Here is a 26,013-nt window from a genome sequence, read left to right on the forward strand (position 1 = left end):
CAGAAGGATGAGAGGGGGTCTCATTGAAACCTACCAAATACTGAAAGGCCTGGATAGAGTGGACGTGGAGAAGACGTTTCCATTAGTGGAATCTGAGAGCAAAGAATAAAGGGATGTTCCTTTAAAATTGAGATGAAGAGAAATTTCTTCAGCCAGAAGGTGGCAAAGCTGCGGAATTTGTTGCCACAGACGGTGTGGGGACAAGTCATTGGGTGTATTTAAGGCAGAGATTGACAGGTTCTTGATTGGTAAGGGGATTAAAGGTTATGGGGAGAACGCGGGAGAATGGGGGTTGAAAAAAAAATTCAGCCATGATTGAAAGGCAGAGTAGACTCGATGGCCCGAATGGCCTAATTCTGCTCCTATATCTTGTGGTCTTAATTCCCCTGGCCTATGTCTGCTCAAAGTAGAGAAAGAGCACACAGAAAGATAACTAAGCACCTTCAGTCTCTACATTGGGAGCACTAGCAGTGGAAGGAGTGCACAACATCCCGAATAACCCACACATCAACCCTGTGCCAGAATCTGTGGATTCCACATTGGCCTCATCAGTCATCTCAGAGCAAATAAGTCATCCTCAATCCTGAGGGATTATAGAAGTAGGTTAGCTGATATAAAGGTGTGTATTGACTATGGGTTCCGCTCGTAGAGACCTACTGCCCTTCAACCATCAAATAACATCCATGCTAATCCCATGTACCAGCACTTGGTCCATATCCTTCTACAGCTTGTTGATTCAAATCCTTGTCTGGATGCTTCTTAAATGTTTAGATAAGATAAGATAAGATATCTTTATTAGTCACATGTACATCCAAACACACAGTGAAATGCATCTTTGCGTAAGTGTTCTGGGGGCAGCCCACAAGTGTCGCCCACGCTTCCGGCGCCAACATAGCATGCCGACAACTTCCTAACCCGTACATCTTTGGAATGTGGGAGGAAACCGGAGTACCCGGAGGAAACCACGCAGACGCAGGGAGAACGTACAAACTCCTTACAGACAGTGGCACACATTGAAGGGCGGGTGCTTGGGATGGCTGGTGTCACCAGAGGAGCTCCACCCCAGCAAGGAGTCAGCTTCCACCGTCGCTGGGTCAAAACGCCGGACCTCCCTCCCCCACAGCACCTCAAGGACCGCAGAAGCAGCTCACCACCGCCTTCTCAAGGACAATTAAGGATCAGCCTTCAAAGCCTTCGAATGAACATTAAAAAAAAAGTGAATGTCTTCAGGAGCAAATAATTGGAGAATTAAAAGTATTCACTTTTAATCAACTCACCATGGGGAGAAGTGGTGTTGATTATCTGCATAATCCAGTTGAGACTGCTAATAGATCCCCTTTGTACAATAATCCATTTTTCACCTAACTCTAAGCTGTTATGCTGTTTCTTCTTGATAAAGACTCATCTTCTAAAGCTATAATGTGCAATTTATGTACAGCTTTTGCTCTCCATGCCTGAACATTATTAACCTGTCAGCTCAATATACTTAGATATGTTTTATTCAGTTTCAGATGAACAGCAGCAGAAATTTCTTCACTTCAGATACCATCTATAAAGATCAACGTTTGTTAGAGAGTAAAGACGTTTGGGCCAGGTCCAAGTTCCCAACCAGTCTCCACTTCACGTGTGTCTTTTCCTCCAATGTTAGGCAGCTGTAAGGGAAGGGAGGAGTGTTGAGGTAGGCACCAGCTGGTTCCCACATGCTGTATCATTGTCATGAAGGAAGAGTGGTAATGGTCCATCATATTCCCTTTTCCATGTTGGAACTCACCATCATTTGAATTCCATAGAACCATAAAACACTACAGCACAGAAAACAGGCCATTTGGCCCTTCTAGTCTGTGCCGAAACTTTATTCCGCTCGTCACATTGACCTGCACCCAGTCCATAACCCTCCAGACCTCTCCTGTCCATGTATCTATCCAATTTATTCTTAAAACTTAAGAGTGAGCCCGCATTTACCACGTCAGATGGCAGCCCGTTCCACACTCCCACCACTCTCTGAGTGAAGAAGTTCCCCCTAATGTTCCCCCTAAATCTTTCCCCTTTCACCCTAAAGCCACATCCTCTTGTACTTATCTCTCCTAATCTAGGTGGAAAGAGTCTACTCGCTTTTACTCTGTCTATACCCCTCATAATTTTGTAAACCTCTCTCAAATCTCCCCTCATTCTTCTGAGCTCCAAGGAATAAAGTCCTAACCTGTTCAATCTTTCCCTGTAACTTAACTCCTGAAGACCCGGCAACATTCTAGTAAATGTTCTCTGCACTCTTTCAATCTTACGGATATCCTTCCTATAGTTAGGTGACCAGAACTGCACACAATACTCTAAATCTGGCCTCACCAATGTCTTATACAACCTCACCATAACATCCATGAAGGCAGATCCCATCTGATTTAGTGCCATCAAGTCACACGCTATGCCATACATGGAAAGGTTCACATTCCTACTTAGTACGACACAGAAGAGGACCAATCTGCCCATCATATTCATACTGGCTCCCAGCAGAGCAATCCCATCCATCCTGTTCCCCCTCTCCTAATTTCCCTGTTTCCCTGCAACTTCATACATGCCGGCCAACTCCCCTTTCGCCACCCTTAGGGATCATTTTACAGCGGTCAATTATTGTACCTTTGAGGCATGGAAGGGAACCAGAGCACCCAGGGGAAACCCACAGGGGGAAAGGGAGGGCGTGCAAACCCCACACAGTCAAGGCACGAGGTCAGGATTGAACCTGGGTCACAGGAGCTGGGGGACAGCAGTTCGATAAGCTGCACCACTGTACACAGCTCATACTTTGACTCACAGAGTCATGGAGATAGACTCTTTGACCCAGCGTCCATCCTGACCTTCAAGCACTCACTTTTTTTTGCACCAATCCCACTTTATCCTCCCCACAACTCCTCCCAGATCTTTCCACTCACCTACACTAGTGGAAATTTGCAGCAGCTCGTAGGTCTATGGGATGTGGGTGGAACCCGGAGCACCCGGAGGAAACCCACAAGATGACAGGGAGAAGGTGCAAACTCCACACAGACAGCGCCAGAGGTCAGGATCGAACCCGGGTCTCTGGCGCGGCAAGGCAGCGGCTCTACCCACTGCGCCACTCTGCCAGCCTTTGTTAAATGGAGGGAGGATTATGCTCGGCCCTTCCCCCAACACCCCCTTGATGAATATTTCACCACGTGAAATATTTTGGCTCAAATTTGAAAACTATCAAAATGAACATGTTATTAAATGACAACCAGTGTTAAGGAGTTGGAATTGCTGACAAGAAAATCAAAAGTAATGCTGATGGGAGTATGATTCTGGATAAAGGGGGGGGGGTTACCAAATAAGTAACAGGGGTGCAGCAAATTTGCACTGTTTTTGCAGCATTGAAGCAGCCTTTGCCAACTCTCCAACACTGTTTCAAACAGCACCAACAAAAAACTTCGTCAGGAGTTTGAGGAGATCTGGCATGTCACCTAAGACTCTTAGAAGTTTCTGTAGATGTACGGTGGAGAGCATTCTGACTGGTTGCATCACAGTCTGGTACGGAGGCTCCAGTGCACAGGATCGCAAGAGGCTGCAGAGAGTTGTAGACTCAGCCAGCTCCATCACGGGCACAACCCTCCCCGCCATCAAGGACATCGTCAAGAGGTTGTGCCTCAAGAAGGCGTCATCCATCACTGAGGACCCTCACACACCCGGGACGTGCCCTCTTCTCATTACTGCCATCGGGGAGGAGGTACAGGAACCTGAAGACCCACACTCAAACGATTTAGAAACAGCTTCTTCCCCTCTGCCATGAGTCTTATGATCTTGTAATTCCTTTTTCTGCACTATTTATTTATTGGTATTGGTGAAGAACTTGTCTTGCATGCCATTCATTACACAGTGCACTGAGGTAGTACAGGGTAAAAGCAATAACAGAATACAGAGTAAAGTGTCACAGCTACAGGGAAGTGCATTGCAGGTAGACAATAAGATGCAAGGTCAAACAAGGTAGATTGTAAGGTTAAGAGTCCATCTCATCGTATAAGGGAACCGTTCAATAGTCTTATCACTGTGGGATAGAAGCTGTCCTTGAGCCTGGTGGTATATGCCCTCAGGCTCCTGTATCTTCTGCCTGAATCAGGTTTATTATCACTAACATACGTCGTGAAATGTGTTGTTTTGCGGCAGCAGTACAGTGTAAGACAGAAATTACTACAAGTTACAAAAATAAATAGTGCAAAAGAGAAATAATGAGGTTCATGGGTTCATAGATTGTTCAGAAGTCTGAAATCTTAAAACATATGAGTATTTAAATCTTTCTCTTTACACATAAACATTGAAATTCAGACAAAATGTGGGAGACATTAAGAGTTACATTAAGCGTCTGATCGTTCAGAAATCTTGACAGTCCAGAGTGTGAGCTTGCGGTCTGGAGTGTGAGTGGGCTGTGTAGTCAGAGCCACAAGTTCAGAGTGCAGCCAGGACCAGGGTTGGAAACACCAGGAGTCAGGGATGTGGGTGGGTTTGTGCCCGGATACAAGTTGAAACTCACCGGGTTCTATTTCCTGCTCTCTTTAAACTCACCGAGTTCTCTAGAAATTTATTTTACTGCTGCATAACATGTAAAATACGAGTGTAGACACAGGAGACTGCAGATGCTGGAATCTGGAGCAAAAAACCAAACTCAGCAGGTCAGGCAGCACCTGGACAACAACGTTTTGGATCAAGATGCCTCATCCGTTTTCGTATTAGTTGGAAAAACATCCAATATTCTGGAAAATCTGTCGTCCAGCACCACCAAAGTCTCAAGGGTGTCAGGTTATCAGTTTTATTGTATCCAGAAGGGGTGACCTGGAATTACAATGAAGAGTTTTTCCTTTCATTGTGGAAGCTTGGATTGCCTTAATTTTGTTTGCGGTCCAGTCAGGGAGAGCAGGCAGAGTGTGGGGACAGCAGTTGATACGTACAATCACAAGGCGCGATCTTCAGGCTAAATGTGGGAGAAAGGGGAGCCTGCAGATCGGCATTTAGATCTCAGCCACACACCCCATTTGAACATCCAAGCTAAAACTGAACCGGCCATTTATTTACAGGGATTGAACTGTGCACAATGCCTGAAAACTGTCTTTTTGCCCAGAGTGTACTATGTGAAGTGTTTTGAGAAAAGCTATATAACCCAGCCAACATTTTATAGTACCTGTGTGTTGCATCATGTTCTGGTATAACATTTGTTGCAATGGTGTCAGTGCATTTAGTCACCTACTGAATGCATTGACACCAATGAGCCCAAGGTATCGGAGGAACTGTGCTAGCATGGGTTGAAAACTGGCTGCCATGGAGAACTGGGATAAGTGGGTCCTGCAAGGGTGCAACTAGTGAAGCATCCCGGGGATTGGTTCTTGGCCCTCAGTTGTTTACTATTTACATTAATGATTGAAGGAGTGAACGAAATGTAACGTTTCTAAGTTTGAAGATGATATGAAAACAGGTGGAAGGACCTGCTGTGATTCTGCAATGGCATACAGGTAGATTGAGTGATTGGGTGAAAACCTGGCAAATGGACTCTAATGTGGGGAAGCGTGAGAGGTCATGTTCTTCGGTAAGAGGGACCAAAAGGAGGATGATTGTCTACGTGGAGAGAGACTGCAAATGAGTGAAGTTCAGAGGGATCTAGGTATGAATCGCAAAGAGTTACCAGGCAGGTCCAACAAATAATTAAGAAGGCAAACGACATCCTGGCCTCTGTTGTGAAGGGGTTGGAGTTTACGAATAGGGAGGTTTTGTTTCAGTTGTACAGGGCGTTGGCGAGGCCACACCCGGAATACTGCGCACCGTTTTGGTCTCCTTACCTAAAAAAGGATGTAGTAACACTGCAGGCTGTCCAAAGGAGATTCACCAGGTTCATTTCCGGGATGAGAGGGTTGTCCTATCAGGAGAGGTTGGACAGTTTGAGTCTGTGTTCCCTGGAGTTCAGAAGGATGAGGGGTGACCTTATTCAAACATATAAGTTCCAAGGGGGCTTGACAGGGTAAATGTCGAGATGTTTCCACGGGTGGGAGAGTCACGAACGAGGCGACACAGCTGCAAAATAAGGGGCCGGTCATTTAAAATTGAGGTGCGTAGAAATTTCTTCACTCAGAGGGTGGTGAATCTCTGGAATTCTCAGCCCCTGAGGGTGGTGGAGGACAGATCATTAGATATATTTAAGATGGGGATGGATAAGTATTGAAAGATCAAGGAATTGAGGGTTATTGGGAATTGGCACAGAAGTGGAATTGAGGCCAACATTGATCAGCCATAATCATATTGAATGGTGGGGCAGGTTTAAGGGGCCGAGTGGCCTATTCCTGCTTCTATTTCCTTGTGTTCTTGTGTATTTTCTGAGCTGTGGCCACAGGCCAGGGAATGAAGTTGATTGAAAGGTCTGACAATGATGTATTTGCTCCCTAGACCTCTAAGACTGGGGCCTCCTGTTCTGTTCTGTGATGAAAAGCTCTGCTCCCGTTCTCGTTCCTTTGACTCAACTCTGCTTTCCTTTCACAGGATGTACGACTACCACAGAGTCCCCCCACCGAGTCGGGCGGTGCCTGCCGTCAAACGCCAGCGTGTCATGGTCCCCGTCCCCCGCAGAAGCAAAAGCAGCTTCCCCGTCAAGAGTGGCCCACGGACAACCTCCGCTCCTGCCCCGACATCTGGGACAAAATGTAAGGGAATCGGCTCGAACTCTTGCTGTAACGCCGTTGAGACGGATTCACCAGGCAGGACATCAACACAGTGCACGGCTTGAGTTATAGGGATTGTCCAGTGCAGACGAAAAACAGCCAGAGGGAGGACACGAGGGAGGAAGAGAGAACTGGTGGGAAGGAGAGAGGGAGGGGCAGAACATGGGGGTAGAGTCATAGAGTCACGCAGCACAGATATAGGCCCTTCTGCCCACCTTGTCTATGCTGACCTTTTTGCCCACCTACACCAATCCCATTTGCCCACATTAGGTCCATATCCTTCTATACCTCGCCTATTTGTGTCTGTCTAAATTTCTCTTAACCATCGCAATTGTACCTGATTCCGCCACCTCCCCTGGCAGCGCGTTTCAGATGTCAACCACTCTCTGTGTAAAAACTTATTCCTCAGGTTCCCTTTAAATCTCCTTCCTCTCACCGTAAACCTATCATGGTTATATCCCTATCATGGGGAGAAAGAATTTGACCATCAACCCTATCTATGCCTCTCATAATCTTACAGTTCACCCTCAGCCTCCTTCAGTCCAGGGAAAACAAGCCCAGCCTATCCAAACTCTCCTCATAACTAAGGTCCTCCAATCCAGGCAATGTCCTGGCGAACCTCCTCTGCACTCTCTCCAGTGCAGTCACAGAGTTGTCACGTCTTTCCGCTCCCAAAACTGGGGAGGAGTGTTCTGATCCATTCATCTGGTGGTTAGTTGTTGGTGGCAACGTGACATGGAGAGACTGACCAGTTCTTTGTGGAACCGCGCCAGTCACTTTGTGCACTAGCCCTTCAGTGGGTTGACCAACAATTTCAGATATTTAGCTAGCTCTGGTTAGTTGATGGATTAGTCCTCGTTATTTTGTTAGATAGATTCGTTTTATATTAACTAGATCTGTTCGTCGGTTTGTCTAGATCCTGTTGGTTGGTTTGAAATGCTCAGTCATTTTGTTGACTAGGGTCGGTCGGTCTATTTGTTTCCTGTTGATTGGTTCATTGGATCCCACCATTTGGTTGACCAGTTGTTGTCATTTTATTGACTCGAGTTGGTTTGTCTCACTCATGTTCGTTGGTTTACGTGACTCCATTGGATTGGTTTACAAGCTGCTGTTGGTGAGTTAACTAGTTCTGTCTGTTGATTTATTTAGCTCCAGTCAGCTTCTTGCACTTCAGTGAATTAACCTGTCAATTTTAGCTTACCTCTTATTGTCCTGTTCAGTGAACAGCTAATTGGTTGGTTGGTTACTAAGCCAATTGGTTGGCTAAGTAAAATCCTGTTGGTTGGTTGACGAGTTCCTATTAGTCAATGAGCTGTTGGTTGGTCGATGAGCTCCTGTCAGTTGGTGTGAGCTCCTGTTGGTTAATTGATGAGGTCCTGATGTTTGGTCGATGAATACCTGTCAGTTCATTTGAGAGCTTCTTTTGGTTGGTTCATTAGGTTCTGTCATTGGGGGTGATTGGCTTCAGTCAGTTGGCTTGATTAGTTTTCTGTCAGATGGTTGATGAGCTGCTCTTCCAGTTCCTGGTTAAGTGACTTGTGTTAGTGCATTGGCTGACTGTGGAGCAGTGAGATCCCGGCGATTGCCACCCTTTGGGAACGGGCAGCTGCTGCTAGATGGTTGGTTCCTGGAGTGCAATCAAAAAAACTGCAGATGCCGGAAACACTCAGCAAGTCCGGTTGCTTCCATGGGAAGAGAAGTGGAGTTAACCTTTCAGGTATGAAACCCTTCAGCAGAACTGAGAAAGAGAGAAAATCAAGTTAAAACAATGTTCAGAAGTTTTTAAACAATATGTTTTTTCTGTGAGAGAAATAAGGCATTGCCCATTCGAGACAGTTATGAGGTCAATTTTTTTCTCTCCGAAGTAATTGGTAACTGGCTTATTATTGTCACATGTACTGCAACACTAAAAAAACTTTATTTTGCATGCTATCCCTGCAGAAAATTTCAAAACATAAGTACATCGAGGTAGTACAAAGGGAAAAGCAATAACAGATGCAGAATATAATGTAACAGTTGCAGAGAAAATGCAGGCATGACAAAAAAATATGCAAGGACCATGACGAGGTAGATTGTGAAATCAGGAGTTTATCCTAATTGTACACGAGGTCCATTCAAGATCCTGAAAACAACAGGACGGAAGCTTGTGCTTGGTGGTGTGTGTTTTCAAGTTTTTGTATCCCCTGCCCCATGCGAGGGGAGAGAAGAGAGAATGTCTGGGTGGGAGAATATTTGATCACGTTGGCTGCTTTCCCAAGCCAGTAGGAAGTGTAGACAGAGTCCGTGGAGGGGAGGCCTGTTTATGTTGATGGGACTGAGCTAATGTCCGCAACCCTGCGCAATCCCTTGCGGTCTTGGGCAGAGCAGTTGCATCTTCGTGACACTTCTCAAAGGGTAGTGGAAGCAGTGTCTTTGACTGTGTTTTAGGCAGAGGTAGGTAGGTTCTTGATAAGCAAGGAGATGAAAAGCTACCAGGGTACACAAAGACATCAGTAGCAGAACGAGACAAGCGAGTCCCTACAACCAGCTCCCCAGTTCAGTAAGATCATGGCTGAGCCAATCTTGCTCTGAACTCCTCTGCTTTTTCCCCAAACCCCTTGACATCCCAATGTTTGAAATATCTGCTCAGCTCCACCTTGAATATATTCAACGATCCCACCTCCACAGCTCTTTGTGGGTAGAGAGTTCCAAAGATTCACGATTCACTGGATAGACAGGAGTGCGGAGCTGAGGATACACTGAGATCAGCCATGATCTTATTTGAATGGCGGGGCAGCCTCGAGAGGCCACGTGGCCTACCCCTGCTCCCAATTCGTACACCGGCAAGAATAATAAATTGCTGGGGAGAGGTCCAAAGGTTGTTTACTGATCGAGAATTGGGTGGCAGCATCCATCTTCCAATGACGGCAGGAGGGCTGCACGATGCAAGGCTGGGTGTATCATGTGATCGATGACAGATTCTGGTTGGTGGTGAGAGGTCATGTGGGTTGGCAACCTTGTCCTCTGCCCCTGCTGCAGCTTTCCCCGACTTCTGGGACTAAGAGCTACGAGGTTTCTTTCCTCCATCGATCCATGCCCAGAAGGAGTCGGATTGAGACTTGGTTTGTGAACAAACTCTTAGATTGGGACAGTGGGGTATTAGAGTCAGAGCTATACAGCAGGGAAACAGGCCATTCAGCCCAACTTGTCCATGCCAACCAAGATGCCCATCCAAGCTAGTCCCATTTGCCTGCGTTTGACCCATATCCCTCTATGCATGTCCCTGTCCAAGTGTCTTAAATATTGTCGTTGTACCTGCCTGAACCACTTCAGCTTGTTCCATACACCCACCGCCCTCTGTGTGAAGAAGTTGCCCCTCAGGTCCATTTTAGGTCTTGCCCCTCTTACCTCAAACCTGTGCCCTACCCTGGGAAAAAGGCTGTAACATTGACCTTATCAATGCCCCTCATAATTCTATAGACCTCTAAGGTATTACAAGAACATAAGAAAATAGGAGCAACAGTGAGCCACTCAACACCTCAAGCCTGCCCCACCATTCAATATGATTATGGCTAACTTACAGTGGCCTCAACTTATCCTCTGGGCCTGTTCCCCACAGCCCTCAAAACCCCTGATCTTTCAAAAATGTATCTACCTCCACTCTAAATGATCCATAACCCTCAGGGGCTGAGAAATTCCTGAGATTCACTAACCCTCTACGAAAAGAATTTTTTACATACTTCTGCTTTATATTACCAGCCCTTATCTTGTCGCTATGCCCACTTGTTCGTGACTCTCCAGATAGTGGAGACATCTTGACGTCTACCCTGTCGTGATCTTCTGTGTTTCAATAAGATCACCCCCTCATCCTGCTAAACCAATAAGTGAAAGGGCAGTGTCCTGAAGCTACAGTGAGTAGTTAATTCAGAGCCCTTGTTCTTAAACTGAGCATGCCATTTGATGATCCAACCCAAAACCATTGACATCGTAACTGCCGACTTCCTTCTTCGTTGAATCAGTAACACAATACCGAAACCGTGGCACTTCAGATTTACTCAGGCTGCATAATTGAAATGGGAATTTAAGAGGCTTAATTAGAAGCTCCTATGCACTTGCAGAGAAAGCAGATGGTGCGTTCATTAAATGTTCACTTTCATGCTTGTGTTTTTTTTAGAGAAATCTATTATGAAATGCAATTATACAAAATTAATAGCGCATAGCAAAATAGGGAGAAGTCAGCTATTTTTTATTTAGTTGTTTTAAAATAAACTAATATTTAACCCTTAAAGCGCAGTGGTGTTTGAGGTAGAGGGGAATGGGAATTTAAAGGGGAATGTTTGCAGTTGGCAGTGGAAGTTTACAAGGTGTTGCCCCGGTGTGAGTTGTAGAGGTGGACCAAGGGGCAGGTTATCGGGGCATTTTGCGGTTCTTTCCTCAGTTGCTTCAGAAGCTCTGCCCCGTGCTGATCTGGAGCGCCCTCGTGAAAAGTTTTTTTTCCCCAAACAGCTGTTTTCTCATCTCTAATAATTTTACAAGAAGTAAAGAAAATGTCCAAGGCAAATGAAAAGAACACTTGTGTTCAAAGCCCTGATGATTGTTTTCCCAGCCACATCCAGAAAGTTGGTCTTGAATTCCTGGAGGTTGCAGGGTGGTCCTGAAGGACTGGCATCTCCGCTAGTCAGATGGTTGGAGATCTATCCCCAATCGGAGACCCCACAGACTTGGCCCCCTCTTCCTCTGCCACTGAGCAGGCAAGGGAAACATCCTTGTTGCGGAGAGACGTCGATACCCCTGTGGACTTCCTGATCGTGGGAGAATCCGATGGGATTGTGCCCATGCAACGCAGCCCCTGAAGATGTTCCAAGCCTGTTAGAAGCAAGTGGTGGGCATAATGCTGCCGCAGGAGCGAGCGTTGACCCTGGCGCCAATGTCACTTGGCTGGCAGTGCCTGCTGTAACACTAAAGATATGGTTGCTGTGCTTTCTTCCACTGAATCTCCCGCTTTTGAGTGAAGTGGTTCACTTGGCTGCAGTCGATCATTTGCCCCAGGCAAGACTCCACTTTGAATTTGATTTCTCATCCCTTCCCCAGCATTCTCTGTGCTGGGCACCATCAGCAAGGAGATCTTCCGAGGGTAGAACTGCCCCAGGCAATGGTAACATGAAGAGTGAGTAAATGTTCCCGACATAACTCCGCTGGATCACCCATGTGAACGCCTCGTTTACAAGTGCAGTTTATCGCCAAGGTACTCAGTTCCAGGACGCACAGCTCCTGACTCTTTAAAGCCTTGCTTACCACCTCGAAAGCTTATTTCAGGTGCATGCCCTCCAACCACCTGCAACAGTCTGTCAGCTCCCATTCCCCTTCAGCTTCAACTCGGACGTTTGTCTCTGGGTCAAAACACTCAATGTGAATCGCTGGGTCAAAATCCTGGAGCTTCTGATCTCACGGAACAGTGAGAGTGCTCTCGCCTCGTGTATTGCTGCAGTTCAAAGAGCGGACCCGCCACCAACTGAGCTTGGTCCACAAGTGCTGGCCTGAACTTTGAATTCCTGGGCGTTGACATATTGGACGACCTGTCCTGGGCACATAGGTGCAATCACAAGGAAGGCACACCAGCATCTTTACTACTTTGGAAGGTTAAGGAGGTTCAGCATGTCACTGAACACTGGAACAAAACTTCAACAGATGTATTGTTGAAAGTATCCTGACTATTACATCAAGGTCTGGTGCAGCAATTCGAATGCACAGGAACATAAGCTTCAGAGAGCAGTGGACTCAGCCCAATACATCACTGGTGCATCTCTCCCCACCATTGAAAGTGCCTACATGAGGCACTGTCTCAAGAAGGCAACCTCTATCGGAAAGAGGATCGTGATAACATCTCCTCCTCGCTGACTATCCTTGTTTTGTGTAATGAGACATGACGAGTTTGGTAATCTTACCATTAGTTGTGGACGTAGCCCAGCACAACATGGAAACCAGCCTCCCTCCATGGACTCTGTCTATACCCATCGCTGCTTTAATGAAGCAACCTGTATAATCAAAGACCACACCCACCTGGGTCATTCTCTCTTCTCCCCTCTCCCATCAGGTAGAAGAATACAGGATTCTGAGGGCACATACCACCAGGCTCAAGAACCAGCTTCTATCCCACAGTGATAAGACTATTGAACGGTTCCCTTATACGACGAGATGGACTCTTGACCTCACAATCTACCTTGTTATGACCTTGCACCTTATTGTCTACCCGGAATGCACTTCCCTGTAGCTGTGACACTTTACTCTGTATTCTCTTATTGTTTTAACCGTGTACTACCTCAAAGCACTGTGTAATGAATTGATCTGTACGAATGGTATGCAAGACAAGTTTTTCACTGTACCTATGTACAAGTGACAATGATATACCAATACCAAACACAGGCGCACCTCAAGGCTCGTGCTTAGTCCACTGCTCTACTCTCTCTACACTCATGACTATGCGGCCAAGCACAGTTCAAACGCCATCTATAAATTCGCCAATGACACCACTGTTGTTGGTAGAATCTCAGATGGTGATGAGGAGGCGTGCAGGAGTGTGACAGATCGGCTGGCTGAGTGGTGTCGCAACAACAACCTCGCACTTGGTCAGCAAGACCAAGGAATTGATTGTGGACTTCAGGAAGGGGAAGTCGGGAGAACACACACCAGTCCTCATTGAGGGGTCAGCAGTGGAAAGGGTGAGCAGCTTCATGTTCATGGGTGTCAACATCTCAGAGGATCTATCCTGGGCCCAACACATTGATACAATCACAAAGAAGGCATGTCAGTGGCTCTACTTCGTTAGAAGTTTGAGGAGATTTGGTATGTCACCAAATTTCTACAAATGTACGGTGGAGAGCATTCTGGTTGCATCACAGCCTGGTACGGAGTCTCCAATGCACAGGACCACAAGAGGCTGCAGAGGGTTGTAGACTCAGCCAGCTCCATCATGGGCACAACCCTCCCCACCATCGAGGACATCTTCAAGAGGTGGTGCCTCCAGAAGGTGGCATCCATCATTAAGGACCCTCACCACCCAGGACATGCCCTCTTCACGTTACTACCATCGGGGAGGAGGTACAGGAAGCCTGAAGACCCACACTCAACGATTCAGGAACAGCTTCTTCCCCTCCGCCATCAGATTTCTGAAAGATCCACAAAAGAAACACTACCTTTTGTTTTGCATTCATTATTTATTTTTGTAATTTATAGATTTTTATGTCTTGCACTTTACTGCTGCCACAAAACAACAAATTTCACATCGTATGTCAGTGATAATAAATCTGATTCTGATTGTACCGTCTTCTCGCAGCTCCCATCGGGCGGGAGGTACAGAAGCCTGAAGTCCCACGCCACCAGGTTCAAGAACAGCTACTTCCCTTCAACCGTTCGGTTCCTGAACCAACCTGCACAACCCTCATCACTACCTCAGTGTTGCAACACCTTGACCACTTTGCACTAAAATGGACTTTTTTTTTGTGTTCTTTCTTGTTTTATTTTGTATAATTTATGTTTTTCTTGTGAATGTTGTGTATCTGATGCTCTGTGCCTGTGATGCTGCTGCAAGTAAGTTTTTCATTGCACCTGTGCACACATGTACTTGTGCATGTGACAATAAATTCAACTTTGACCACGAGGCCCATAGCCCGAGAATAGATAACTATATAAAAAAAAACCATCACTCACACATGCTGGTCCACAGGAATTCAAGGTTAATCTCTCAAAGACCTCCAGGAGAATGTAGACACCAACGACTACAGACGCTGGAATCTGGAGCCACTAACAATCTGCTGGAGGAACTCAGCAGGTCGAGCAGCATCTGTGGGAGGAGTGGAATTGTTGACGTTTCGGGTCAACACCCTGCATCAGGACTGAGAGTGGAGAGGAGAGATGGCCGCTATAAAGGAGGGAGGGGGAGAGGCAAGACAGGAGCCCGAGGTGATTGGTGGACTGAGGAGTGGTGAAAGATGACGGGTAGGTTGGAGTGGTGTTGGGAGACAGTGGCAGGTGGATTCTCCAGGAGAATAATCATTGGGGCGCTAAAATACAAAACAGTCTGTTTTGTTAATTTTCTATGCATACTTTTTGTGTTGTGGTTATCAAGGTATTGGAGGGATGATATGAGGCAGTTGTATTGTGAGGAATGGAGAGGTGAGGGCATATGGTCAAACCTCCAGGAAGATGTGGAGCCAGAGCTGGCAACCCAGACACAAACAGTGACCGCTGGAGAGGGATGGAAGCTACTTTAGAAATAAAACAGGAGTAGGTCTGCCTCTTACTAACATTGTGGCTGATCCCATGCCTTATGTCCGCTTTGCTATCCGATGCCTCTATCCTCTGACCCCGTTCCGTGGCCACAGATCTACTCATTGTATTCGAGGACTAGGCATCCTCTGACCTCAGGGATAAAGAACTCCAGATGGAAAATTTGGAAAAAAAACAGAAAGATGCTGGAAATCTGAAATAAAAGTAGAAAATGCTGGAAACGTTCAGCAGGTCAGGCGGCGTCTGTGCAGAGAACAGCAGTGCTAATACTTGAGGTCGGAGACCTTTCATCAGCGCACATCTGCGGCGCGTTGGATGCCCTCTGCCACGTTGACAGTTGACGACTTCCTAGTTGCGACCCAATTCTTCACCAGGGGTGTACATTCCTATCCTCCATCCCACATCAGGGCAATCTGAGGGCCCTCTGCTTCTTCCTCGAAAAGAAGCCCAGCCAGTTCCCCTCCACCAACACTCTGTGGCTGAACACATCCTCAGAGAGTTTGCAACCCTCTGCACAAAGACACTTCTCCTCATCTCAAACTGGATGACCCTTTATCCGAAGAGTCTGCTCCCAGTTCAACACCCTCTAACAGGAGAAAATCACTTCTGTGCATTGATCATATTTCCTTTCAGGACCTTATGCGTCAGAGGTCATCTGAACTGACTCATGGCAAATCTTAGTCCTGTAACCCTCTCTGTATAAGAACCACCAAATCACAGAGTGGTTGTGGCACAGATGGAGGCCATTCAGCCCATCGACTCTATACCAGCTCTATGTTAACAAACCACCTAGTCCCCCTCTCTCGCCCTTTCCCCACAGCCTTACAAGCTCTTCCCATTCAGGTATTTCACCAACCTCTATGCGAACACGACAATTGAATCTGCCTCCACTCTTCGAACCCAAACACTCCCCATGCAAAAAGGTTTCTCCTCCTGATTCTTTAGCTTTCAGTTCTTTCCTTCTGTGTCTCCTCATACTGTGAAAGGAAACAGCTTCTCTCTGTCTATACCCCTCGTGGTTCTAATGCCTCCATCAGATCCCGTAACGACAACCTCCTTTCCAAGGAGAACAATCCCAACTTTGCCAATCTTTCCACAGAACTGAAATCTTTAGTAAATTGCTTCTCCACCCTCTCCAAAGCTTTCCCACCTTTCCCAAAAGTGTGGCACTTGGAACTCCAGTTCGGTTGAATATAGGTTCATCATGACTTCTTTGTTCTGACACTCTCGATTTATTTAGCCCAGGTTCCTAGATGTTTTTTTTCTCAGCTGGTCTCTCAACCTGTTCTAGCACTTTCAACGTCTGCCCACAGATCTCTCTGTTCCTGGAACCCTTTCAGAACTGTGTTTCTAGTTTATACTGCCTCATCTCATTCTTCCTACCAACATTTAACGGTTCACACTTCTCAGCATCAAATTTCATCTGCCACGTCGTCACCCATTCTACCAGTCTGCCTGCATCTCTTCAAAGTCCGTAATTAGCCTTACAATTCACCATCCCTCCATTCTGTGTTGTACATTTGGAAATTATGTCCTCTATACTCACTCCAAGCCATGAAATATATATTGGGAAAAGCACTGTTCCTAGTGCTGATCTGTGGGGAAGTCCACTGTACACCAGTCTCCAGTGTAAAAGACAACCCTTCATGACAAAATTCTTTTTTTCCCTATCTTTAGCCAGTTTTCTTTCCATACTGCTGCAGACCCTTTAATTCCATGGACTTCAATCTTGATGACAAGCCTATTATGAAGCACCTGATCAAACTTGCTTTGGAAGTCTGTACGTTCAACGTCCACCACACTTCCTTCATTGGTCCTCTGTGTAACTTCATCAAAAGACTCTCTCAAGTCAGAATCAATCTAGTGAATCTATAGTACATTGAGTGTAAGGATGCAAATATCCTGAAGAATCGATAGAATAGTCCCCAGCCACCTTTTTCACTAATAGATCCACGGGGAAATTTATTGACACCTTAGATTTAGTTTCCCCTTTAAATTCACTTACCATTTCTTTGCCTTCAACACGATAGTCCTTTATCCTTTATGTTAGTTTTCGAAACATAGAAAACCTACAGCACAATTCAGGCCTTTCAGCCCACAAAACTGTGCCGAACATGTCCCTACCTTAGAAATTACTAGGCAAAAGAAAACCTAGTTTTATTCACCCTTGGAGCCATTTACTTATATAAAAAAAGTGTCCAGAACACTTTCTTCTCTATCACCTCTGTGAAAATGTGACCCCCCCCCCCCAACTCTCATTTACGATCTTTCACTAACCTCATGTAATGAGATCAAGGGAACCCACATGGAATTTCATGGCCAATGTTTCCATAACTTCAAAGTAGATGGAAAATCCTGGGAAAAATTCACCAACTTTGGCAGCATCAGATAACTTGTTATATTTTCTGGTGACATTGAAGGAGGTCATTTGGCACACTGAGTATATGCCAGCTCTCAGAGAAATCCCGTCAATCCCATTCCCCCTACTTACTTCCCTTATTCTCCTTCACACCTATCAACACCCTGATGCTCCAGCCAGCATTCCTACAGTGGAGATAATTTACAGCGGCCGATTAACCCATGTGCACGTCTTTGGGATGTGGGATGAAACCAGAGCACCCAGAGGAAACCCGAGCGATCACGAAGGGGAATGTGCAAACTCCACACAGACAGCGCCAGAGGTCAGGATCCAGCCCGTGAGGCAGCAGCATTACCTGCCACACCACTGTCCTGCCCAACACTTGCTTGCATCAGAAGTGGAACATGTTGCAGATGGAACAGGTTTTAAATCAAGCAGGTTGTAATTGAAAGTTTCGAGTGAACGTCTACTTCAAGCTGTTTTCTCATTCCTGGAAAATGGAATACAATTTATTTTAAGGGCCATTAATTTTATCACCTGGATTGTTGCCCATTGAAAGCAAGGGAGGAAACGAACCCATCTGTTTAACTTTAACCCGAGATCTCAATGTTACAACACATTAGGTTGGACACCCAGTACCCTGCCAACTTGAATTAAATCACTCGAGTGCATCATTAATTGGAATTAAAGGAAAGCTCCAGGCAACACCAAGTGGCCGGCATTGTGAAATACTGAACTGCATGCTCCTTTGAAACGTTATTGAGTTATCAGATCTTTCGGCAAATGCCTGCCGTTGACCGTGAAATTGTACCAGTAGTTTCATTCTGACTGGGAGGAACACGAGAGATATCTAACAACTGCAGTTCTGCTCCCAGTTACTAATGAAGAGTATACTGTTCAACAAAGGAAGTTGTAGGTTTGATTCTGAGTTGTGCTCGGTCAGTTTTAGACATTCAGCCTGTTAGGAGTACTCCAAATAGCTAAAGCTTCCAAGATCACTGATGTTCCTCAGCAGTTCTTCATTCAGTGTCCTTGCTGTAAAAGGTGGGCGAGGCAGTGAGTGTGAACGGCATTAAGCAGAGTTCACATGATGCTGCCCATCCCCAAGAAAGTTGGAAACGCACATTGTCTAATCAGACAAAGAGCAATCTCTCTTTGAAAGCAAGCCAGCAAAAGTCAGACCCTTAAAGAGGTCCATTTCTAGGTCGCAGAACTGATCACAGTAAGCTCCGGTGTCTCGTGCAGAAGGGTTCACAGACTCTATCTCAGCAGGAGTGAGTGCCTCGATTAAAAGGGTTCACAACCCCTCTCCCAGTAAGTTTCAGTGCATTGAACAGAAGGACTCTCAGACCTTGTCCCAATAGGTTTCAATCCCTTCAGTAAAGAGGTAGCTTCCCAAAAAAAGTCTTTCTCTCTCCATGTGAACATAATGTGCTGCTAAACTAGGACTGGGTCAGACTAATAAAAGCTGGTTCTTCCTTCAAATCTATCCTCTTTTTGTCATGTTACTTCTTATTGTTTTTAAGCATACCTTTAAGGATTTGTGTCACATTCCTTTTATCCCTATGGATGTTGTTTGGATGTTAATATATATTACCTTGTATTGCTGTTGCTGTGTAGTTGAGGAAGACTTTATGGATGTCATCTGAATTGGGAGTCTATTCCCCACAATTGGATGGATATTCATTTTTTTCCTGATTTGATAGGGATGTGATTCGTCCTCCTTCTCTCTCCCGCTTTGTAAAATAAACCAAATATTTCTTCTTAACTGTGCCCCTTCCACCACTTCCTGACTAAGAGTTAAGCGGGCATTATCGTTGTATGATGAGCCCCATGGGCAAGTATTTACACTTGTGTTCATGTAACTGCCCTGCTGGAGATGCTTTTGCCCAGTGGAGATGTTCACTTCCCTCCTGGTGGCAATCCCCTTCTGTGAAAGGGTGCGTGTGTGCACAATGACAATTCAACGTTTCAGACAATGTTGGGCACAACCACGTTGATGCAGGTGTGTCATTGTACTATGTCATTACACACCCTGTCTTCTCCTCACACAAGTTGAAATCAAGGTTCACTATTTTGGGACCCTTACTCATTCACATTGATGTCAAAACTCTCGAATATCGTGGCTCTCTCAGCCTTGCTTTAAGCCTTTAGACTTGCTTCAAACCCAAGTCTAATGTCGGCAAACCACCATGTTTTACCTCACCTCCAGTTAATGAGTGTGGACTTTGAAGTAAAATGAAGCCCATTTACTATGATGATAACTCCCTGCGGTATTTGCTGCCTTTCTGTCTTTCAGTGAAAGCCGATGACCTACAGACAATAAAGAAGGAGCTCACCCAGATAAAGTATCGTATCGACGGCTTGCTAGACAGCTTGGAGAGGATGGAGAAGCAGCGCAAAGCTCCGACTGGTGAGAGAGAGATCACAAATAATTTCACTCGCAATTCTGTTCTGCCTGTTGCATTGTTGGGAAGATGTGTTGGCAATGCTATAGTGAATGGTTAGTGGTGGGGTGGGGGGAGGAAGAGGAAAGGAACGTTTAAATCAGGTGTCTGCAATCTTTACCAGGCAGTTCACACAGGGTAGAAGTGAAAGTTGCGAACGCAGCCCGGTCCATCACGCAAACCAGCTTCCCCTCCATTGCCTCTGTCTACACTTCCCGCTACCTCGGGAAAGCAGCCAACGTGATCAAGGACCCCTCCAACCCCGGACATTCTCTCTTCTACACCCCACCCCCCCAGTCAGGCAGAAGGCAGAGAGCATGTACCATCAGTCCTCAAGGACAGCTCTGCTCCACTGTTATCAGAACTTTGAATGGACTTCTGCATTCTGTTTTCTTTTTATGACCTCGATGTAATTAGGAATGGCATGATCTGTCTGGATGGTGCGCAAAACAAAAGCCTTCCACTGTTTCTCAGTACATGTGACGACAATAATAAACTAACCAAGTAGAGAAGGTTTCTCTCCCCCAAATTCTGCCTCAACTATAACTGTAACTCTGAAAATTTGACTAAATAATCCATTTAATATTTGCATTCCATTTAATCTCAATCAAACCACCTTTTTTTGACAAAATTTTTGCAATTAACTTGATTGTGGTCCTTCACGTCTTTGGTGATCTGTGTCTCTGCCTGGTTAAGATGTTCCTGATGCTTTCTTTAACACTCTTCAGATATCTTCACTGGGAATTTCAATCCCTTTCTTAGTACTTTTGGAAGTCCTTGCGTTGTTTCCATGCTTGCTAAATCACAGTTGGCAAGATTTTGCTCTGTGCTCTTCATTTTTGAATAGATTATTATTTTTATCTGTTTGCCTGTGCAACCTGTTTGAGATAGACTGGTCTTTGGTTCTATATTTCAGGATGTGGAGCGCTCATTTCAGAACTGCCCTTTCTTAAGCTACTTGCATTACCGTTCTTGGCCTTAACTTTGACATTAATATCTACATCAGTTGTGCTTCAGTCACCTGATCTCAGGTGCTCCACACATAATTACAAACCAGGTAGATTGCTAAACACCACGTCCAACCCATCTTATCTCAGCTGTTCTGTGAGAGAAGCAGCCCTGATGACCTTGGTCCATCTGTCTATCTTCTCACTCTGACCACTCAAGCTGCGGGATGTCCAGACGCCCTATCCCTTGACTGTAAGCCATCGTCAACTTTCCACTTCCCGTGCCAGCTCCGTGTGCCTTTTTGCCACATTGAGTGCTGAATTTGAGGGCCCTTTTGCTAATTTGAGCAATGGATCGAGACCAGCAAACTCATTTCACTTCACAGTCTTCCAGCAAGGAGGAGAAAGTCTCAACCTGTCAGTCTGAGTGGAACTTAACCCAAGTTCCCTCTTTAACTGTAATTGACACACAGTCAAAGGAAAGCTCTGCTAATGCAAGTAACAACATCAATTTCATCATTTCCATTAAGTCCCATTATGTGCACACACATCGATCCCGTAATTCTCATCTACAACACCAATTACGTATATATTGTCTATTCCACTTGGAGTTTTTCAAAAGCCAAAATATCTCTGCATTTACGTCAGCAGGCTGTTTAATTTGTACCAGTTCTAATGTGTTATCAGAAAAAGTAACTTGAGGGCCAGTATTGTGCCAATTCAAGTCTTCTGAGATCCCATTCATTCCTTAATCCCAGACCAGGACATGATCCCGGTATCTCTTCCACCCAAAGTACCCTCGCTAGATACAGTCTAAGCTGGACAAACAGGACTTGTAATTCTGCTGATGGATTTTAACCCCCTCACCAGATTTTCAGAGCTTAAGGGCTCATGGTGTGATCGTTTCGCACACCCAGCGTGAGACTTCACTTGAGATGGACTTGACTGAAAGCTGTTGCATTAAATACATGCTGATAAATGCTGACATTTAGACACTGCATTATAATACCGACTGTGGGGATTCCTGAAAATCTGTTGCAATTTCTCCTTGACCTTGAGTTTGTCTCCATCAACCGTCAAGTTGTTAATCTTGCATCGTGACCAATATGGGGCAGGAATGACACTTACTGCATGCTTCCCTGTCAGAAACAATTCACGTGCGTTTGGTTCTGTTGCTCGGGCAACGTTTTGCTTTCAGCACTTTGCGTGTCTCAAACCTCTGGCAAAGGGGAGCCCAGGTGTCATTATCTCTTGTCTCCAGGGTTAAAATCCCACTCCAGCGTCCCGAAAGCAAAATCGTACAGCTGTGCGACGTTGGCATGACGTGAGCCATCTCACTCACAGAGACAGCTAATAGGCACACTCAGGAAACATCAGGGATCACACTGAAACGACCAGCTACTCCCAGTTGAGCAGAGAGAGCTCCCAGTTTTGCCTGCTCGCTCTGCTGCTGAAAACTAAGACATGTTGCAGCTGTATAAAACGTTGTTTCGGCCGCAGTCGGAGTACTGTGCGCAGTTCTGGTCGCCACACTACAGGAAGGACGTGGAGGCTTTGGGAGAGGGTGCAGAGGAGGTGCACCAGGGTGTTGCCTGGATTGGAGAGTGTTAGCTGTGAGGAGAGGTTGGACAGACTTGGATTGTTTTCTCTGGAGCGTCGGAGGCTGAGGGGGCAACAGTTTATATAATTATGAGAAGCATAGATAAGGGAAGATAGTCATTCTCCCAAATGCTGGAGAGCATCGGTTTAAGGTGAGAGGGGGAAAGTTTAAAAGAGATGTTCGGGGCAAGTTTTTTTACACAGAGAGTGGTGGGCGCCTGGGACACGCTGCCAGGGGTGGTGGTGGAGGCAGATACCATAGCAACATTTAAGAGGTATTTAGACAGGGACATGAACAGGCAGGGAATGGAGGGATTTGGACCATGTGCAGGCAGATGGGATAGGTTTAATTTGACATCATGGTCAGTGCAGACATGGTGGGCCAAAGAGCCTGTACCTGTGCTGTACTGTTCTAAACTCCGTTACGTTTCAATGTTTATCCACCAACAGTCAGAGTCGAAATGTGATTTAGTCATTCACAGCAAGACCCCTGTTCCAGAGCGATGCGACCCTATCCAGAGCACTACAACCCAAAGAACCAAAGCCCCTAGTCCAGGTGTCCAGGAACCAGATTCTAGGACCCCCGACCATTCTTCTAGAACAGCGGGCTCGTATTCCTAACAGGCGCCCTATTCCATTGCACTAGACTCCCCGGGCTCTCACTCACCAGGTTGATTTACCCAACAGCAGCAAGCTCAGTGTCAGCCACTCGAACCTCCTTCACCAACCGAGTCCGACAGCCCCTCACAGCGGCAAGTCCTGTGCCGTGGTTCCACCACCACCCACAGGAGGTGGTATGTGCAGCCTTCCCGCGTGGGCTGAAGACTCTGCCACTCAAGGCGCACCCCCGAAAACTGTTGTCGCAACTAAACCAGGCAGTGCCCGACATCTGAATTCCCTTTGTTGTTAAGGAATGTGGGAATAAAAATATCCCGACGCTACATAAGACTAAAATTTATCTTTATTGACTGGGGGTCTTGGAAACTGAACGACATCCAGTTACTTTGTAAAATAGATTTAGGAATTCAAAGCGTAGTCTGATTTTTGAAAAGTCCTTCAGAATATGCCAATGTTCTGGAACCACTGGTTGACAATGTGGGCGCTGACACCACCCACCACCTCCCCCCCCATCTCGGTAACCTCCCCCTCCCCTATGTAACTCCCGCCCCTCTGCATTAATTTTAATGACCCCCTTCCTACTCTCTCTGGCCCACAGTAGGTTAAACATTTCCCTCTGTAGAATCTGCAGGTGATGTTCATATTGGGTGGAAACTATGCGACACACACTGTTAGTCCTTCACTTGCAGGAATCACCCCATCCACATTTCCCTTTGGCTAAGTATTTTGTTTGGAGTATTGTGTTCGGTTCTGGTCGCCTCGTTATAGGAAGGATGTGGAAGCTTTAGAGAGGGTGCAGAGGAGATTTACCAGGATGTTGCCTGGATTGGAGAGCATGTCTTATGAGGATAGGTTGAGTGAGCTGGGGCTTTTCTCTTTGGAGAGAAGGATGAGAGGTGACTTGATAGAGGTGTACAAGACGGTAAGAGGCATAGATCGAGTGGACAGTCATAGACTTTTTCCCAGGGTGACAATAGCTAACATGGGAGGACATAATTTTTAAGGTGTTTGGAGGAAGATATAAGGGGGGATGTCAGAGGTAAGTTTTTCCACACAGAGAGTGGTAGGTGCGTGGAACACACTGCCGGCAGAGGTTGTGGGGGCAGATACATTAGGGACATTTAAGAGACTCTTAGATAGACACATGTATGATAGCGGAATGGGGAGGCGATGTGGGAGGGAAGGGTTAGATAGATCTTAGAGCAGGATAAAATGTCGGCACAACATTGTGGGCCGAAGGGCCTGTACTGTGCTGTTATGTTCTATGTAAAGGGGCATAAATTTGGGTAAACCACCTTGATGATACAAGGTTCACCCTGTCTGATTTCCCTCCATTCACTGTATCCTTTCCCAGATGTGATGCCTCCTAAAATAAACCTCTGGCATCAGCTGCGGCTTTTCCGAGAGCTTCCACATCAGCGACTCGACCTTTTCCCACAGCTCAGCATTGAACGGTGTTACCAGGGCTCCTGTCTCAGCTCAAGAATGCGTGCACCTGTGTCCCTTCACATTGCATGCCTTCTGTTCCTTCTGTAGTTATTCACTGTTCCAAAGGTGTAGAGGAAAGACCATAGTCTAATTTGGTGCAGGAAGGGGGTCAGTGTTATGCTAACCAAGTCAGTGGCTCAGGGGTGGAACACACAGTTATTGCACAGCCTTACTGTGCCTTGTCCGATCCACGACTCCCTTTGTGTGGCAGTGGCTCTAATGCCTGACAGATGGAGCCAGTGGCGGGCCCAACGTGGGCTTTATTAACCCATTATTGTTTGGGATGTGGTGTGGTGCTTGGGTGGAATTTCAGTTATGAGAAGAGACTGCAGAGGCTGGATCTGCCCTCCCTGGTGAAGAGGGGGCATGACTGAAGTATCTAAAATTATAAGTATAGACTGCAGGGAACGTTTCCCCATACCAGAGGTAGCAAAGGAGGAATTCTTGATCTCCCAAGTTACCTCGTCGTGGCCCTTGCACTTTGCCTCCCTGCACTGCACTTCCTCTGTAGTCACTACACCATATTCTGCATTCTGTTTTTCTTTTCACCTGGATGTACGAATGTATGGCATGATCTGCCTGGATAGCACGCAAACAAAAGTTTTCACTGTATCTCGGTATGTGAGACAGTAAATCTAGAGAACACAGATTTAGGATAAGGGGGTAAGAGATTTAGAGGGGATCTGAGGGGGGGACCTTTCTCACCCAGGGAGAGGTGAGTACCTGGAACACACTGCCGGAGAGAGTGGTAGAAGCAGAGTCACTGACAGCAGTTAAGAAATGTCTAGATGAGCACTTGAATTGCCCCAGTATGGAAGGCTATGGGATAAATGTTGGAAGATGGGATTTATTCAGATGGGTGCCCACTGGTCGGCACGGGAGTGGGGGGCCGAATGGCCTGTTTCCATGCTCTCTGAGTCCAACACTAGTGTGCAGGGAAGATCGATTAGCAGTGATCATCCCATCGTTGGCCCTTTGGAAGTTCAGCCTTCCAGACTTCCATTGTGTATGTGACCCGTGGAGACTGTGAGGTCCACAGAAACATCTGAAGGTCCCTCTGCTCCCGGCGGTCCCCCTGCATACACCGCAGAGAGTGGCCAGTCAGAGGACCACAGCCCCCGTCCACACCGCAGCAGTCAGAGACATTCCTTGCCGCATGTAAAACACGGTGATGCTGGAGGAACTCAGCAGGCCAGGCAGCATCCGTGGAGAAAAGCAGGCGGTCAACGTTTCGGGTCAGTACCCTCTGTTGCAAGCTGTGTGAGGGGCTGGTGTGTGTGACACGGGGCTGGCAGGGCTACTCTGTCTGCCAGGGCAGTGCATAGCAGCCACCTGTGCAGTGCAGTCTGTATTCAAGTCAGGCAATAGGGTGACGTCAGGATCTGGGAAGAGTTGAAGCAAGGTCATCGATCGAGGGCATCTGACTCTGAGCGAGGGGTAAAACACTCTCTTCAGTCTGCATCATGTGAGGTTCTTTGACATCAGTACTGCCCATGGGATTGGTGTCAAGAGGAGAATATATATATGGAGGGACAGCACACCACTCCCAAAACCCACACTCCCCCCACCACCCCACCCCCAACACTACC

The 26,013-nt window shown here is 46.4% G+C and overlaps 1 protein-coding gene across 4 annotated transcripts in view; it reads left to right on the top strand.

Moving 5' to 3' along the window:
- Window positions 1–26,013, top strand: part of LOC127577400 (RNA-binding Raly-like protein) — a 666,428-nt gene that overhangs the window by 612,119 nt on the left and 28,296 nt on the right. For all 4 annotated transcript variants that reach the window (XM_052028581.1, XM_052028582.1, XM_052028579.1 and 1 more), the window contains exons 5-6: window positions 6,523–6,683; window positions 19,625–19,738. In XM_052028581.1, the coding sequence (XP_051884541.1) occupies window positions 6,523–6,683; window positions 19,625–19,738 (275 nt within the window). The remainder of the gene's footprint in view (window positions 1–6,522; window positions 6,684–19,624; window positions 19,739–26,013) is intronic.

This window comes from Pristis pectinata, chromosome 13 (genome assembly GCF_009764475.1).
Source record: "Pristis pectinata isolate sPriPec2 chromosome 13, sPriPec2.1.pri, whole genome shotgun sequence".
NCBI lineage: Eukaryota > Metazoa > Chordata > Chondrichthyes > Rhinopristiformes > Pristidae > Pristis > Pristis pectinata.